General features: G+C 35.7%; 1 protein-coding gene across 1 annotated transcript in view; it reads right to left on the bottom strand.

The window, feature by feature from the left end:
- Positions 1-19,664, bottom strand: part of UCHL3 (ubiquitin C-terminal hydrolase L3) — a 42,160-nt gene that overhangs the window by 15,263 nt on the left and 7,233 nt on the right. The window contains exons 3-6 of the mRNA XM_066313393.1: positions 16,284-16,412; positions 13,109-13,265; positions 12,677-12,762; positions 11,576-11,623 (exon numbers count right to left, since the gene is read on the bottom strand). Coding sequence (XP_066169490.1) covers positions 11,576-11,623; positions 12,677-12,762; positions 13,109-13,265; positions 16,284-16,412 — 420 coding nt within the window. The remainder of the gene's footprint in view (positions 1-11,575; positions 11,624-12,676; positions 12,763-13,108; positions 13,266-16,283; positions 16,413-19,664) is intronic.

The raw sequence follows: 19,664 nt of genomic DNA, 5'->3' as shown, positions 1-19,664 counted from the left end.
TTAGAAACGATTTGTTCTTAGCTTGAGTAAGAAAATTTCAAAAGATGACTGATAAAAGATTGCTTCTAGAATTCCTCATAGTCCACAGACCTCCCAATGGAGGGAGGAACCTGTAAGATTATAACCTGCTGTCAGGCAGAAATTTAAGAGCTTTGCTGACAAGATGGCACATGATAAAAGGCAAGAGACACTTGTATGTTTCACAATTTTGTAAGCTGCTGCCATCATAACAGACAGGATTGATAAGTCTTCCAAGAATCAGAATTAGAGTATCCTTTTAGTGAGAAACAGTTAAAAAATCAAACCAAAAACCTTGTTGAAAGTACAATACTCTGATGCATTCCATTGACTGGAAGCTGTTAAACTGCATACTTTTGCTCTGAAAAAAATCCTATTTTTTTAGGACTTCTCTGTAATTACTGTGAAACCATTTATAAGACTTTGAACAGTACCAAATTTAAGAATTGTTTAACAGTACAAGGATGACCACAATATTGAAAGATTTTTTTTTTGAGAGCTTTTTTTAGTTTTGTTACCATTTTTACCACAAGTCTATACTTATACCATTCTTCTTTATTGCACAGATTTGTCTCCTGGCCAATATCACTAAAATAATGAGAAAATATAAAAAAATACTCCTTGCCTGAAAGTAACAAGACCAAGAAATACTTTAGCTTTTCAAAACTGAAATTATACCACAGAATGCCATTTAAGGCAACTAATATTTTAGTATTTCTGGTTAGTATTTATCCTGATTTTTACTTTCATTCATTGAATCTTTTTATCCTTTATCTCCTGTACCATTGGATCCCCCACTGAGAACTAAGAGAATGAGAAATTTCTCCCCTAAGAGAACAAGAAACTTCTTCTGCATTGAAAATATACTTTTGCATCTGTAACAGTGAAATTTCAGCACAGTATATAGGAATTCTGGAAAAGCAAACTTAATACTGGATTGTGGCTAATCAACAAGGCTGTAATAACCAGAAAATTCTATGCATTGTTCTAATAATAAGCACAAATTAGCTATGTGAACAGAAGTTGTTTTCAAATGAATGTTAAAAAAATATTAAATTGGAATTACATGTTGATATTACTATAAAATGAATGTTAAATACACTCCACCAAATAAAGAATACAGTCATACATTTCACATTTAATTTAAAATATGTAAGATAAATCCTAACTTGAGACACTCTAGTCAAACAACATTTATTAACATCTAGAAACTGCAGAAAAGAATTAGTCTAACTTCACAAGAAGAAAAGATCACAGGAGCATATTCCTGTGGTGAAAATTATACCAGGTCAAATATCTGAAGTGGTAAAACAGAAGCCCTGAAATAGAATTGAATGTTATTGTCATATGAACCAGTAAGCACATCAAGTTAATTGTCTGAAATGCAAAAAAATACATTACAAAGAAGTTAAAAGCTTCATTGAGTAGGTCCAGAAAATATTCAGGCAATTACCATCTGCCCCAACCCAAAACTCACTCCTATATATAGCTGTTACTAAAATCTAAGATCTAAAAGGAATCACATACAAAGTTTGTCAAGCACCAAGAACTGTGCTTCTGCACATACCTAAAAGTGCCTAAGTTTGATAGTGCCAAGGAGCTCATGGGTTGGTTCACACCCAAACCTGTCATGTTCTAGAAATAGGGATCTGTTTGCTCATTGAGTTTGTAGAACTCAATCCAACAAATTATTTCAGTGTAATGCACAGAAGACCTGACAGCAGAAAGGTGCATCTGCTATTGCATGACCATTTCTAAAAAAAAGTACATATTATTGATTAACTTACTAGTGGCTACAAAAATTCATCTATCTGGAAACTCAGGTCCAGAGCATCCTCACAGTGGAAAGTTCCAGCACATGCTGCCTTCCTCTTTGGAAGCTTCCTTGCCTATCAGGTCACAACCTGTGCTGGGAGAGGGGTTTTTTATGGAGTCCCTTCAGCCACTCAGTATGACGCCTGGGGTCTGGCCTTGGCAGGACAAACTCTGGCTGCCCCTCCTGCCTGAGGGGATGCTTCCAGTGTGCTCTGTGCACAGTGGTTTGGTCGCTTCTGGCTCTCCCTCGGTGACCTTGGCCTGTGGTTCCTTCCCCCTCAGTGTGTCTCAATGCCCTCACCTGCCCTTGGCCCCACTCCCAGACCCTCTCCTTAAGGGGAGACAGAGCTGGGGTTCACTCTCTTGCCTCTCTTGCCTTCTCTCTCTCCACCTTCTCCTCCCTCCCCGGCTCTGGGTCAGTGGAGGAAATAAAATGGACTCTCTTGCTTAACCAAAGAGACTTGTCTCGTCTGTTTCCCTGCCGGCACCTGCACCTCCCTGGACATGATGAACAGTGCTGCCACACAAAGCAACAGCTTTTCTTCCTTCCTCCATTTGGAGGTTGTGCTACTGTGTAGAAAGAAACACCAGATGCACTGGGACAGAGATAAAATGAGCTTTAACTGCATAATAACATGTCTGGAAACTTGGGAAACATAAGGAGATAGCATACTTTCAGTCCTGGTCATTGTTTCATAGGCACAAGCCTGGCATCAGGGGCCCTGGCCCATATTCTGCATCTGCTCAGTTGAATTGTTCCATAAGTGTGCAGGGACTCCTCCCAACATGCTGTTCATCATATAGTTCCCATACAGTAATCCCTGAAGCAGAGATGGGAGAAGGTTGAAGCAACAACAAAATGTATAACTTTTCCAGCCAAGTGGGCAATGTAAGAGTTATTACAGCTTTAAGATTATTCTTGGAGAGGGTATACTTAGTATCTATCAATCACTTTTCCCCACCACCTTTTGAAGCTTGGTTTTTCTTAAATAATTTCTCATTATTGAATTAAACACAATATTTTAAAGGGTCTGTATTACAGCTAAAACTAAGTGTTCTTCTTTCTTAGTCATTATCATTACTGGTTTTTAACATGCAGATTAAATCTATGTATCACACTGTCTGAAAAAATCCTCTTCCTCCTCTTTCCTTCACAAGTGTTTTAAATTTCTCAACAGCATTTCAAGTCTATGTTGGTGGTGGTGGTGAAATCTTGAGAGACATTAAGTTCCTTCAAGTTTTTATAAAAAAACAAGCAGCCAGACAGAGACACTCTGAGTTGTCAGAGGAGTCTGACAAAGGAAGAATTCCACAGAGGCAGAAGATGCTTCATGAGCTCATCTCCAACAATACACCACAGAATTCACATGAACTAGAGACACTGTGTGTATTTCGACTGCAGGAAAAGCTCATTGTAGATATTCCACACATGCAATAAAAGTCTGAAAAACATGCAAATTCTCAGGAAGTTAAGATTCATAAACTCCAGTCCTCACAGACCTACTTGTTTTGCCAACATTACAATTATCAACATCAATATGTATTGAGATGGAGATTACAGACCAAACTGGGCTACATCTGCTAGCAGATCAACATCTGCACCAGTCAGTTTAATTAGTCCTTCTGCAGCTGGTAAAAAAAATATTTACACTGTTCGCCATGTAAGTTTAACCCATGATTAAGAATGGACAATATTCCAAGAGTATTACAGAGTATTACTTTGCTAGACATACAGGTAAAAGACAAGAAAAATGGTGAGATCAGAGCACCCCAAAAATCTTTCCAAAATTAGTGGTAATTCATCTCTCCCTGAAGATTTAAAATTAAGTTCTATGGTCTATGTTAGGCAAAAGTCAAGCTAGATTATCACAATGGTGACTTCTGTGATCAAAAAAAAGTGGAATCATACAAAAAAGAAAATTTCAAAGGTTAGGGAGCTCTGCAAAAGCTAAATTAACTAGATTTTTTTTATCGAACAGTTTTTCCTTCATAAGATTTTTTTTTAATAAATTGAACAACATTATTGCACACCAAATTCTGCAATTTTGGAGTGCTTTCTTGAGCAAAGTCAGTTGATGCAACATCAATTCTCTGAGTAGTTTTAGCCCACTGTCTAGCTTCAGCCATATTGGTAAAATGTTGCAAGTCTTAAGAGTTGTCAATTATTTTAATTTTCTCCTTCCAAATCAGCGGTTTAATAAAAAAAAAAGAAAAAGAAAAAAAAGAGAAAGCCAAATAATTTTCTGCCTAAGGGCAAGAGGCTGACTGTGAACTCAGCCATCACCTGTCACACATGCATACCCTGCTGCTTGCTGTCTCTTACAGATAGTGCAAGAGCAGCACAGGAAGCATTATGGATTGGAGAGATGCAAAACAAACAAACAAACAAAAAACAAAACCAAACAAACTTATGGCAGTTGATTGGTAGAGATGTTGGGTGCAAAACTGTAGAAACATTTTTTCACTTGTGTTATTTATTTCTTATAATCTTGTTATTTAAATCCATGGGTGGCTTTATGGGTGCGAATATCCTCTATAGTTATGTTTCATCCTAGGAATCAGAATTCCTTCATGCAGATTTTATGGTTAAGCATAAGATCCAGAATAACAATTCTAATGTATTAATACCTTATTAACAATTTGCTCAGTATAGAAATCAGATTAATGCATGTCTCAAACACTAACACATTAGATAACATGGCAATGCAGAGAGTCACACTAACCAAGCATCATTTCCAAAACATTCCACATGATTCTAGTAAGCCCTTTTTTTTACACTTTTATTTTGTAGACTGTAAAAGAGAAAAAGCCATAGCTAAAATTTTAGGCAATTTCACCACCATGATAGGAGAGATTATATGCTTGTTCTCTAATGCTAAGTTAAAAATCATGTATGAAATAGTTACATAATTGAATTTATATTCTCTCAAGATGTTTCTTTAGAAGACTATGGATTATTCAGAAGAGACATCAAGGAATACGGGTGATTTAAGAAAAAAAAATCCCACCATATGCTCTTGGCAGGAGCAAAAGGGAAGTTCTTTATGTTTCTTCTCTAACAATAAATTGTAATGCCCCAGGGAACCAGAGATCTTTGAAAGTTCAAGTTTTATAGCAGTTGGGAACAGAGTGCATTGATTGTACTTAGCTCTTGCCAATGTTAACGACTGTTACTGTGATCAAAGTCTAACTTTGTGCATTCCAAGCAAGATTATAGTTCTCCAGGCACATGAAACAAGTTTACAGACTACAGTTTGCAGTTATGTTTTGAGTTAAAGAAGAAATCAAGCTGTGGTAGTGTTTTTAGAGGCTGCCAACTTCAATCCATGTTAAAAATATTCCTGATCATACTCGTGAACAAAAAGCGTATCCAAGTAAACATACTGATGTGTGCCAGTGTATTTTAGCTTTTTGTGAACATCTGAGACATGTTCTTATTTGTGATTTTTAACTCTCTCAGTATAAACATCAGTTTTGATTTCTTCAAAGGCTGATTTTTTAATCAGTATTTTTGATAACGATCTTATGAGGAGCAAGGATGTTGTTTCCACTTGAACCAGCAGCTCAGATGCTGCATCTCAGTCCATTCAATTCTGAGCCTAATTTCGCTCAAGATACAGTTCTAATAGCCAAAGCTGTCACTTGGGAAAGAGATGTACAAAGTGCACTAAAATAACCCAAACAGAAGGAGTTACAGAACAAAGGCAGTGTCTTCTATGCCCTCCCTTCCTTAATAGCTGATATATTTTATTCTGAAGTTCTGTTTTCTTCTATCTTCCTCTTCTTAACAACTAATCTGAAACACTGTAGGTTAAACTTTATTTAGATGGACATTCTCATCAGGCTCTAAGGAAGAGGAAAGAAAATACATGAATGTAAGAGCTCCTAATTTTCTCCTAAGAATTTAAGATATGAACAAAATCAAAAGCTCTTATTACCCTCTAGCCAATATCCAACACAGGTCTTACTACTCTCTAACCAATAACCAGCACAGGTATTTCAAGTGGCCATATTGCTTGTGTTTATCTGCTTGATTGAAACACCATTTTGAGCCATCCTTTATTAACACTTAAACAAGTAAACTTCCCAAAAACTACAAATCACATTCTGCTAAGCAGTAATGCATAAACATTGCTAAAACTCCCCTGTCCAAAATAACTTTTACCTCCATCACGAAAGTGGTTCCATATGCCACAAGTACCACACGGACATAATAGAAAGTTCACTCTATCACTTGTACTTTACATCAAAAAGTGGTATGGAAAGCCATTGGCAGCAGTTAGTGATACCTTGATGTTGCACAAACAGCCTGCTAATCACTTAACAGCACAATTATTTTAGTATTTGCTGTTCACAAAAGCTGATTTAAGTCTAGTCTGTTAAACTTTCTTCTCTCTTCTCAGGAGTGTGCCTGTAACCCCACTATGCCAGCTTTAGCTCCTACAAGGCTACAGGATCAGCTGTTTCAGGAAGCTGTTTGGGAAGCCCATGAAGATACTGTAGGAAACCTGTCAATCCAGAACGATTTTAACAGCCACAGATACACAAAGCTGGCCAAAACTTCAGATACTATTACCGAAATAGCACTTTAACAGGAGTTAAGCATGTCAAAGCCTTGAGAAATGCAGAAATTGAATACGAATTATTCTCCAGATTTAATTCGTTACCTAAAGGCAAATTAATCTTTTTAAAATATTTCTGTGGCATAGCTTGCCATTTTCCTTACTGTAAAATTAAGCTATAATGAAGCACAGTTGCAAAAGTACTGGATATAGATGCCAGTAATATGAGAGCAGAACAAAAGTATCTTCTACTCACATTATTATATTCACATATTCAAAAGGTCATTTATTTCAAGAATCAGTACAGATAATATTTTATACTTGGAATAACTTCCCTGAAGCATGAAATTGTTTAATTGATCTAAACAATTTCTACTGGCTTATTTCTACACAAAGTGTGCCTTTGCATTTTCCGCCTCTCCTACTCTCCCAGGCAACTATATAGTAACTTTATATTATTAATGCAAACGAGGGGGTAGAATACAAAATAAGTTTCTTCCCTAACTCCAATTTCAAAATTTATTTACTCTGCAAAAGACTCTAGAGCTGGAAGTCTCTGTTATTTAATAACACGTTTTCCTGTTTTTAAAAAATGTTCTCCTCAGATTTTCTGATCTCTTACTTGCAAACAGTTACTTACAATTGTTTCGAAAGTAAGGAATACAAGATAGTAATACAAAAAAAAGTTAGATATGAACCTCATTCTGGTCACTGCTATAAATTGGTACTTTTTTTCTCTCAGATATTGCCATAACTTAGTTATTATTGATCACTGTTGATTAGACAGCTAATGCAGATCCACAAACTGTCTGTCATTTTAATATTTTTGAAGGGTTGTGGTTTTTCAAAGGGAGAGGATGGTTTTGGTTTCTTGTAAGAGGGTATCAGGAATATTAAGGTGTGTGGCAATACAGGGTTTCAAAGCCCATGAGCTGCTCAAGGAGGCATCTGAAGAACAAGACAGGAAAAAACCCCAAATGCAAAACAAAAGCGAAAACTCAAAGGCGGCTCAGCACAAAGCAATAGAATAAGGATCAGATTTAAAGGGTGTACAGCTCTGCAAAGAAACAGGTTCTATTTTCCACATCTTAAGACATTCTAGATATTATAAATAGAAATGTATGCTCAGCAGAAGACTCACAGAAGAATAAAGAGCATCTTGAGTATCTGGCACCAATGCCACCCTCAACAATATCTGCAGTTCAGGAGCTGTCACACAGAAAAGAGTACACTGTATCTATGAAGCTTTAAGGTAAAGACCTAGATTATTTTTCGGCAGCTTTGGATATGAAATACCTGTCATTTGAGAAGGTGTAAGCTTCATCATCATAAACTTCAACAGATATACTGCTACAGGAATCTTACATTAATTGCCCTCATTATGGTACTTGAACACATGACCAGAATCAAACCTCCCTTGAGGCCAACAAGACACTTTGTGGAATCATTCCCAGATCTTACTGCTTGCTACCAAAGTAATTTTAAACAGACATACATTTTTTACACAGACGTATCCATAAATAAGTACCCACAAGACTGCTTTAGCTATTCATTTGCTCTGCTATAGCAATAAAGTGAGACATGGAGTCAGACAATCCAGAAGAATTAACAGAACGTGGTCCAAAACCTGGCCTGAAAGATTAAGTGCAATTTTGCAGCCCTTTTAATTAGCACACTTGAAATGAATTATCAAAATGAAAACTGCTTAACAGTTCTTAAAAGTTTAATCTCCTTGAAAGAAATCTCTTTTGATTTTTAAGAAAAGTAGGAGTTTTTTAATTAAACAAATTAATCACAGCTATCAAACTTGAGAAGACTGTTAAAGCACTCATCAAGGCAGAACATTCTATAGTTTTCAGCTTCAATCTACTTGCTTAGCAATTCATCCTCATGTTCAGCCAAATAGATCCTACAGTAATGATACATCCCAGAGCAAACTGATCACTGTAAATTCCAGCAGTCACCATCTGGAATCTAAAGTCAACTACAAGTAAAAGCTTGCCAAGTGTGGGGCTTTTTCCCCCAGAGAAGAACTCTTTAAAACATACAAAATTTAGGAGAAAAAATATTATTAGAGATTATACTAAGAAACAAATCCTACCCACCAGACAAGATGACAGAATACACACATACCAGGAAGAAAGCACTGCTTTATTCTATTACTTCTGATTTTTATTTCTAGCTAGACTTGCTTTATTTTGAAGTTTGAAATACTTATGTACACGAAGCAGAAAAAAAAAAGCAGCAAATGCATTAGCATATTGTAAAAACTAAGTAGTCACTGAGATTATAAGAAAAGCCTGTGAAGACATAGCAAGACTCTCAAGGGCAATCAACAAATAAAAACTTTACTCAGAAGTATTAAAGACTGACTCCTCAAGTATCTGAAATATCAGAACCCAGAAAAAAATAAATCCAAACCCACCAAACAGTATTATCAGGAGAGAATCTGTCTGTACTCTGTGCCAGTTTTAAACCTTCTGCAGCTCATGATTCCAGAAAATTTAACTTTATCTCAATTATATGATAGTGTGTTTTGCATGGTGGAAGGGAACATCCTTCCTTCCTAAACAAATCAGTGGAATTGACAGCTATCCATCCCACTTTTGGCAGTTATTCTGTCTAACACAGATTAGTTTAAGCAAGACCTTCTAAAAATGTGAGTGGACAGTAGTGTGGAGTACCTTTCTAAGGGAGAGAACTACCCACAGAGCAGGCTTTCTCATGAAGAACACAAGCCAAATTAATCATCCTAAGAAAAAGTAGGCCTGCATATTTTCTTAATCTTTAAATCTGTAAGAGACCTAAAAAGGACTTTTTGTTCACAAAGCACTAATTATACAGCACTCATTATCATCAAGTAAGCCACTTTATTCAAAGGAAAGATTTCTATACAACATGCCTTGGCTATTTGGACAGTTGAGTGCATGGAGGTCAAAAACCCCAGTCATAAGAAGGCAACCAAGTTCCTTTCCAGTGCTCTTAAAGGAACTTTAATTCTCAGGAAAATAATCATAACAAGTAATGGATATGCAGGAGGAATAGGATTCTCTTTTTTCTTTCTTTCTTTCTTTCTTTCTTTCTTTCTTTCTTTCTTTCCCAAAAGGTGCTAGAATTCCTCAAGTTACCCCGCAGGATAAGCCAACAACCTCCTCTGACCTGTACATGCTAACTTCAGCATCTGAAAGATCATGCTTTTATGAGCTCCTTCAACCACTACATGGAAAGTACACAGTGACATTTAAAATGTACCCATGGAAGGAAGAAGAGATTAACTCACTTCAACTCTCAGTTACACTTCTCAGCATATTCATGTTTCATATTTTGTATCACTTTAAAAGAATTTTACCGTAAAGTAAAGCAAGTCCTCAGGTACCAATGAATGGGGAAGAGGCCTTGCTGCCTTGTTTAACTACCGTCTGGTAGGACAGGATTTCCAGGCAATTTGATGTTCCAGTAACAAAACTCGTTTATTTCTTCCCTCCTTGGTTGATGGATGAGAACTATTCTGAAAGAATGATCCTGGGAAATGTATTCAGTCTTTGTACTATTTCAACTTTGGAAACAAAAAGACAGGAAAAAGTCATTTCGCCAGTCTAAAAAATATTCATATTGAATTACTTACAGATAGACTTATACAAAATAGAATAATTAATAACTGGCCAGGAAACTAGCTATTCAATATCTGTGTTTAGGCATGGTTGCTAAGACAACCTTGTAATTTTTTATTATGAAAAAAAGTCTTCATCTTTCCACACAATTATCAATCTTTTGTATCATGGTTATCTTGATCGGGAAACAAATTAATTAGTGGAAGTTCAAGAAGTTAACTGTCCATTATTAGGATATTCCATCATCACTTAGTTGCTTCCTGAATCTTCATGAAGACTCTCAAAACACTCAGCCCCTTGCATTTTCTCCTAATCATTCCATAATATTTGCCAGAAGTATGCAGAGACAGATCGTTCCTTACAGGAACCTCACAGTACATCAAAGTAACTAACCAAGTTTCTCTTTCACAAGTATCCTAGGAAAAGATTCAGTCTTCAGCAATTCATTGGAATAATCACTTTTTCTGTGCTGGCCAAGAGTATCTAGAAATGGACTCATTTGGGAAAAAAAAAAAGCACCAGATTTTTTGAGTCTCTTACTTAGAAAAGGAAAAAATACAAATTTGCTCTGATTAATCTTCTTGAAATATAGAACCTCGACTAATTTAGGGAACATGGAAAGAAGAGCAAGTGCTGTGTTTTTTTAAAGAAAATTCTACCAAGGAAGCTGAGTATGTATAACAGAAACAGTTAAAGAAATTCTCATATTTTTTATTTCCAGACAGGTCAAGGGGGAACAGAAAGGATTGCATTGCTTTCTCCTACACTGTATAGAAGACACTGCACAAAAAAAACAAACCAACCTACTGCACCTACTGCACTTAAAAAAAGAGAGAATGGATGAGTCAGTGGAGCCACAGCCAAACACAGAAGTCGTTTTTTTTGTCAAACAAAGCAGTGCCAGCAACAATGTAATCAGGGTTTTTGTGGAACAGATATTAAAATCTAAACTAGAAAGGCGGAAAACTGACTTAGCATGACTGAAGGAGACAAATGTTGAATGTCCAAGTTTATGATTATTTCAGGTTATTTCTTCCGTATCACACAATCTGATGGGGTATAAATGCCTATAAATGTATATACGGGTGAGAATTTATCTGAATTTGTATTGTATACAAACAGCACACACACAACTGCAAACTAATTATTGGGCTATTTCTTTTCCTGAATTACAGCTTTTCAAGCTCTCATAAAATGTTCACTACACTTGTATGGTTACTATCAATCTTATAGTCTCACCTGCAAATGTGCAACATCAAAACCTCAAGTTTTACTGTTTTACTCTGAAATGAAGTTTAGAAAGATTTTTCATGTTCAATCAGCGCTGAACAAACCAAATGCAAACAATGCCCACCACCAAAATCCACAAATAAACAAACAAAAAGACCCCAAGCTTCAAGTTTGGCTTCCCCCACAGCAATGCCACTTAATTTTGGACTAATGACACAATACTGAAAACCAAGCAATAATCTCAATTCCACTGTAAACCTTTAATATATGATTGCTTTCATGTCAATTATATGCAACTCAAAGTAGATATAAACAAAGACTTTTTAAAAAAATGGATACCTCAGTCTGACCTTCATGGGCACTGGATTCATGAGTGACACGAATAGCCTAAAATTAAAATATATTTCAATCAGACTTTTCATGAGACTTTCAGTTTGTAAGAATCATTTTTGCACTTCATTTTATCAATTGCATAAATGTAACTGTTTTTGTTCAGTGCTTATAATAAACGGGAAAGATAATAAACAAATAATCTCCACTTCCTAGGATCTCAGAAGCCCACTACTTCAGTCTCATAACAGTCAATTCAGGTCAAATATCTGAGAGTTTGTAATGGCACTTCTGCACACAGAAAATAGTACAAGCATTTTTTATCTATCATCTTGAGCAGAAAAAAATCATTTAGTTAGAAGCTCTGATCAGTCATTTTGTGTCCAACATTTCCATAGAAAATGTCAAAAATCTCTGCTACTTCTGTTTGTTACTACTTCCTTTAGCCAGAAGTTAACACTCATATTCCTGAGGGCTTCAAAATATGCTAGAAGTGAACTCTGACTTGAAAATCGTCAAGGTTTTCATTTTGAGAGAGGACCATCATTACCATCAGGAGCAACAGCACTGTCCTCCATCCACCACTGGCCAGATGTTTCTGCCACATCTTTTCAAACAGCACTAATGATGTGGCTAACCACATTATCAGCTAGCTCATCTTATGGTAGGGGAAGGAGATCATATTTCAGCCAAATCAGCTCTTTGTGTGCCTCAACTGCTAAAGGCATGGAGATATGACTAGAAGGCACAAATTAAGAGGCAGCAAAAAGGACTATCCTTCCAACAATAGCCCCAGTTCAGCTTAAATTGACCATTAAACTACATCCTAAACCCACAAAAAAAAAAAAAAAAAAAAGATTATACACACATTTTTCATGCATTTCAAAGTCATTTTAAACTAAGCCAGGGAATTATTATGGATGAGAACATTAACAAAATCCATTCTGCTGACTGAGCTATGTACTCTAAAATACCAAAGCAGAGTTTCAAGCTCAATGTAAAAACAAACTTGTTTAAGTGCTTCACCAAGTCAACCCCCAAGGACAGTACCTACTCATGTAAGTAATTCTTACACCATTTTAAATAAAAGTAAAAACACAAGATACTAACTTCATAGGTTTCTAGGTATTTTGCCCTCTCTTCAGGAGTCATAGATAATGAATCTTCTAGGAACTTTTTCAGTGAAGAATTAGTTTCTTAAAAAAAATTTAAAAATACATCATTAGTGTCATGTTTTAATTCCAACATCATTCACAGCTTACAGAATCCAACAAAAGATCAGAAGAAAGAATTTCACTGTATTTTTAAGATGCAAACTGCTGATTGCAAACTGCTCCTGATGCACTTTGCAATGTTCCAAGTGCTTTAGTTCATAAATGAGTATAAAATATTAATTTTGTAATTATAGGTAGAAATGCATTCCTTTAGCCTTAATAAATGTGTAGAAAAAGTAGTATAAAACACAGCCTTCCCTTCATGGCTTCCCACAGTTGAGGAAAAAAAAGGGAAAAGCCAACGAAAACTAAACCAAAAAAATCTTACCAAAGTTCATTTTATCTCTGTTGTTCGCAATAGCATGAATTAGCCCAATTGTTCCACAAGCATTGTTAATGGTCTGCTTCATGAAATACACTGATGATTTGACATCTTGTCCTTTAGCTTTTATTCTCTCTTCTTCCTCTGTTCTGAAGGTTTCATACTAGAAGAAAAGTTTAAGACATTTCACAAACAGTACAATTAGCTACATTATCCAAGACAAAACAATTTATAAAACACAACAGCTAATTAATACTGCCATTTGAAATGTTTAACTCATGAAGGTGAACTCATCTGAACTGCTCTATACTGTTTCTGCCTTCACACTTGAAACATCATTTTGAATATGTGTTATCTAACATAACAAAATTTTCCAAGTATCTCCTTGATCTGAGCTCATGTCACCATCTCTCTTCAATGCAACTAAAGGCTTTTTAAAGACACAGGTGTCAAAGTGCTATCAAGAAAACCATAATACTTCAGGTGATTAATCATTGTGAAACATTCCTTAAAAATTCCACTGTTACATTTCATTTTTCCCAGGAGTATAAAATAAGATCTATATAACACCCAAGGCCCAAAAATAGACCCTTCTGAAGCCATATTCATAAAGTAAGCTTTCACTTTCTGTAGTAAAAAGAGAATTTGCTTTGACTGAACAATCTAAAGTACTTGTTTTATAAAGATCATATTTGACTAAAATCTGTTATACTCTGCAATAGCGTGTTGGTTTTTGGGGATTCTTTTGTTGCTGACTGTGATTTGTTGGTTCTTTTGGGGAGATGTTGTGGTTTTTTTGACTGGATTTGTGCGAGGGTTTTGTTTATTTTCTTTCTTTAAATTTTAATTTCAAAGAGAAAAAGAAAGAAATAAATCCACAAATGTCCTAGACAGGTCTTCCTCTTTTGCGTCTTTTACTAGGTACTTTTGCAGACCAAAAAAAAAAAAAATTCTGAAGCAGTAGGGTTTTTTATACAAGTAATGATGAAAGTGAAGTATGAATGCAGAATGTTATCAAGGAACTCTTCTTGCAAACTCCTGAGAAATTTTCCCTGGGCTCTCTGTACTGTCAGTAACAAACAAAACCAAAAAACTTTTCCTAAGTAATAGCAAGAACATTATAAACTGTTTTAATTTGGTTCAGCTAACAAGCTAACAAAAATAACCTTAACTGAGATAAAAAATTCATAGAGTTTAATTGGACAAAATGTTCAGACTAGAGAGATGAACAATACAGCTGCCATTCATTCCCTCCCAACCAAAATAAAATCCACAGCAAAAATAAATATATCAATGCTGAGAATACCAAAAATACAGTGTTGAGCAAGGGTTAGATGAGATCACCTGAAGAGGTTCCTCCTAACCTAAGCTATATCCCATAATTTATATTCATTTAGATCTATTCATTCACTAGGCCCAAAATGGCCCAGACCCACAATACTTACTTTGTCTACAAACTCCTACGCAGACTAAGAAACCCGTTGACCTTTAAAGTGGACAACAATCCTAAAATTATCTGTATGCTAACAAGAGTAGCTGGCCCTAAAAGCAAGTTCAAAGAAACTGATATACAGGAACCACAAAACAACTGAACTTCCAGACAGAAGAACAGACATACATGCGAGAAAAGTGTTTACAAAGGCAGCAAAACTAATAGGCACTTTCATAAATGTAGGCACATCCAAGAAACAAATAAATCATAAATTAAATAAAAGTGTAATTGTACAGGCCGTTCTAAAAGGAAGGCTGAGGAAGGAAGAACTACTCCAGATATACAAAATAATGCTCAAGAGTCTTATGGAGTTCACACTGACCAACAAGAGCTTTAGAACATTGGGACTTTCCATGAAACATTCACCCTTCACACAGCCAGGCTAAACAGTTGATAGAAACTTGTGTCCTTATGTTTCAGAAGGTTTAACATGCTGAACATTTGGCGGTTCTCAGATTTGACTGACTGACGCAACAGAGCATACTTGTTTCTCTTTGTTTTGTTTGTCATATATTTCTTTAGGATGAAACCAGACACACCTTCTGTAACAAGAGCAAGGTCGTTCTTTACCATGGGATAATGCTCCCATAGCATGATCAAAAAAAGGTTTGCACAAGCAGGAAGCCAAAAGAAAAGTGACAGTCACGAAAGGAGCTCAGACCTGTAGCTCAAACAGCCAGACAGAAACCACAGCACACAGAAAACAGTGCCTCAAAGGTGAAAGAAAGGACATTTCCTGAAGACAGGTCAGTTGAAAGTTTGGTAAAGCTCAAAACTATCAAGGTGCTGAAATCAAGCTTGAAAAGTACTGCCTGCATAGCTGCTTTGGAGAGGCTGAGGATACAGATGTTTACAGGACATAATGTGTAAGAAGACTGGCCTATCACTCCTCTCCATTTAAACACCTTTTGTTGTAGAAGTTAAGCTTCAATAGCTAAGTGATTTGTCCTTATAAGCTACATATTCTTTTTGAGAGACATATTAAAAGAATGAATTGTGGACAGATTCACTTCAACCTTTTTGGCTGACCTTATCACAATCATGTAATAGTGTTATAAATTGAAAGATCCATATGAATCACATAAAAAGCATGTGATGACACAAAATAAGCACATTGGAGGTTTAACCAAAGCAAGTTCTTCAAAGTCCAACATAGTGAAAGACAGAGATATATTGTCTTTCATTTTAATATGTCCCATCTGTCCAAGAAGTGAAAGCCACATCAGTATTGATGACTGAACTGAAACGGGATTGAAGTTTGAAGGATTGTCAGTGTAACAGGACAAAAATTCAAAAAGGAGTTGCATATGGTCCTACATCCTATTTCTTGTTTTCCTTATCTATTGGAGCTTTCTGCTAAAATTAGATAATTGAGCCATTTCACAGTGCTTATTATAAAAAAATACCCTAAATTATCCGTAATGAAAAAGTGTGAGGTATATTTCTCTGTGCTTCTACATTAGCTTTTCCCACTCTGATTTGGAAAGAAATCAGAAATATACATGCAAGGTCATCAAAAGAAGGTTCTGAAAGATGAAATTTTTTGTGTTATTTTTGATGAAGAAGTCTCTTGAATAAAGCTTGAGTCTCATCTTGATTCTCATATGACACCAAAGTACAGGATTCAAACGTTCCTTCCCATTTCACTTATGACCAAATCAACTAACTGATTATTAAATAAACATTTACCTTTTCTGTTATTGGAAAAAGAAGTAGCACTGCACATACAGGTCTTGGCACCATGCTAAGCAGTTCTGGTTCCATACCATAAACATCTACAAATTGCCAGTCAGGATGTATACCCAACTGTTTCAGGAACTGGAAAAGAAAAAAGAAAGCATAATATTAAACAAGTACACCCAAACACCTATCTCTTCAAAAGCGTAACAGAGTATCCACAATGTGAAATACATTAAAACAACCCATGCTTTCTAAAATTTAAGGTGAATTTACTGAAGCATGAAAGCATTTCAAACATCTTAAAAGTGTTCTGTCACAAAACAGAGAAGTACTGAATATTCATGTTAACTAGAAATCATCAGAGCCATCAGTCAGAGCATATATGAACAAACGTTGTTTTGTATGGTATCATTTGACTCCATATGGTATTATTTGACTCCATGACTTCAGAATACTTGGCACCAGTGCTCATATTGGAGCTCCTACAAGCAAAAGGACATTAGGAGCAAAACCACACAAGATACACATTTCAGTAGGTGCACCTTTTACAAGAAAAATCCCTTCAAACTATGATGGAGTAATATATTTTGAAGACTGGATGCTCACTTTTTAATTGGATATTCTTCTTGTACTCATGTAAACTAGGCATCACAACAACAGCTGCAGAATTAATAACTACAGAGATAATCTAAGACAGTTTGAAATCTTTCATCATCAGTCTGGAGGAACCTAACTGAATTCAGGAACTGTTGTTAGCATACACACACAGTGACCATCCACACTTACAAGAAAAAAGTAATTGTACACTGTGGCATATACAGATCTTTAAATGAAAGGGAAAAGAGGAAGCGTTAAGGATTCAGTAACTGATGAAACAGAAGACTCATCATCACTTTTGAACTTCTATTATAACTTTCTACATTGTGAAGATAATTACCACTTTGTGAATGGCAAAAAAAAAAAAAAATTCAAAAGAGAAGAGACTACATGGATGGGTACATTAAAATATTTATTGCACTTATAGAACTTCTCTTATTAAGCCAGCCATTAATCTATCATTTTTATGTTTTTATTGCAGGAAAAGTAACACAACTGAAAAAATTCCATTTTCTATTCCAATATCATTTGATATTTTGCCACATTACATAAAATAAAGGCACAAATGCACAAAAATTAAAAAAACCCACAGCACTCACCTAGAAAAAGACCCCACAAACCAGAAAAGAAAAATATAAAGGATGGCTTTAAGTTACTGGACAAATAAGTGATTTAGACTCTCTTGTCATTTTCTACACCACTGGGGGAAAAAAAAGCCCACCAAGCAACCAACTAACAACAATAAAACCAACTTCTTTAAACCCCAAGTCAACAAAATCCTAACTAAACCCAAGAATGGTTTACTCAAACTCCTGAACTAAGAATTTAAGGGAACAAACTCCACGGATACAAGGCACCTTTCATTATTCAAGTTACCATACCACCTAGAAACTTTACAATCTGAGAAATTTGAACTTCCAGTAAACAATGAGAGCGACAATGAAAAATAATGGTCAGCACTACAGAGAACAACAAGAGCATAGGCTTAGTATGACAAGCAGTGACCTTAACACACAACCAGGCTAAAAGCTCTACTGTAGAATCATAAACCAAACTAGGCAAAGAAGATATTTCTCTGTGTGTCAAAAGGGTTTCATTCAGTCCTGGAAAAAAAGATAGAAAAAAGATAGAAATGACCTTCTGAAAATTATTATAAATAGATTTTAAAAACTGTGCAGCGTAAGTCCCTGTGTAAGAGAGTGACAGATGGGTAACAGATGAACAATAGATGGCAGGATAGGAAGACAAAGTCATTCCTGTTTTAGGACAGCAGGAAGTTCAGTATGCTTTTTATACAGCATCACTGTCTAAAAATGTGAGAGATCTCTGCTGTTTTCCTTTCCAATTATTTAGGGATTATTCAAGCAATATTATTCTACAAATACCTACTATAACCTACACAGTTAGGGTTCTTTGAGGGCTCACTCATTTTCAGCTGTTCACTTTCCCTTAACTTACTGATACTATGTATGCAAGATAAAAGAGCAGCTTCGTATTTCTCTAGATCTGCACAAGAGAGTATCAGAATCTTTTTCTCAATCTTTTTCTTATCACACTGCTGACAATTCTTAATTTATAGGTCTTTGAGCTTTTACCTTAGAAAAAAGGAAAAAAAGAAAAATACTTGGCTATATAAAAGTCTTAGAGGAGCTCAGGAAGAACAATAACACCAGCACAAACACTCCCACCCGTCTGTATCTAGTATTCACTTTTTCACTTTATTTTTACAGATTGTTGACATAGTTTTGGTTGTCTCTTTGCTTCTTGTCTTAAAAGACCTTGCTGAAACACTTCCTGGTTTTTCACTGCTCCAGCTAACCAGTTGAGAAAAAGCCACTTCAGAAACTCCTTTACACCCCTAACCTTTATCTGAGCTTCCTATGGATTTCTCCTTCTTGCCCCAGTATTCCAGAAGGCCCTTCTTTCTCACCTGACTACTACTGTTTATAACTAGCTACGGGAGAGAACAGAGAAGATGGAGACAGACTCAGTCACACACAGTAAAACAACGAGAAACAAGAGGTGGAAAGACAGGGAAATTTGAGCTTGATAAGGAAGGCATTTAAAAATAAATTTTAAAAATAACAAATATAGTGAAACACTAGCACACACTGTCCAGGAGGATGTGAAGTTTGTGTCTTGAGGAATTCAGAACCTGAGAGGTTGCTGAGCAACTTGTTTTGAACAGAACCATGTTCGGTTCAAAAGCCCCTTCCAGCCTAACTCATTCTATTCTAAATGATCACAAACTGTAAATCTGAATGTCTAAATGTTGGTTAATAGCAAAAACACTACAATAGGCACTTCTAGGCACTTTACCTACGCAGCATGTGGCATAAGCTATTCTGTTTTCATTGCTGGTAAAACTACTTCAGCCTACTAACTGTTAGGCACTGAAAAAAGCACAGAGCAGTTATCTTTAACATGACTTTAAAATCCTACTTCTGCCAACACAGTTACAGAGCCACTAGAAAAAACTGATTTTTCAGGCTTACAGAAATGCAGAAAGGGTAAGTGGGATATGATAAAGAAAGGGTGAAATTTATTATAAACGTATGTAGTAAATGTACAATTGAAATATTGTCTAAGCAGCTATGTGCTTTTCTACTCTCACATGCATGTAAAAACTAAATGAGGACAAAAACTGAAACAAAATAGGAGTTTGAAATTAAAGTTGGACAGCATCTACAAATAGTTCAGGAATGTCACATTTTAAATACTAAGGCATTATACTCAAGAGCTGGATTTTTCCACATTTTACTGTGGTATTTATATAAAAGTTGGAACCACGAA

This window comes from Sylvia atricapilla, chromosome 2 (genome assembly GCF_009819655.1).
Source record: "Sylvia atricapilla isolate bSylAtr1 chromosome 2, bSylAtr1.pri, whole genome shotgun sequence".
Taxonomy (NCBI): Eukaryota; Metazoa; Chordata; class Aves; order Passeriformes; family Sylviidae; genus Sylvia; species Sylvia atricapilla.
Note: the sequence above shows the minus strand (reverse complement) of the source record. Positions and strands in the feature narration are given on the sequence as shown.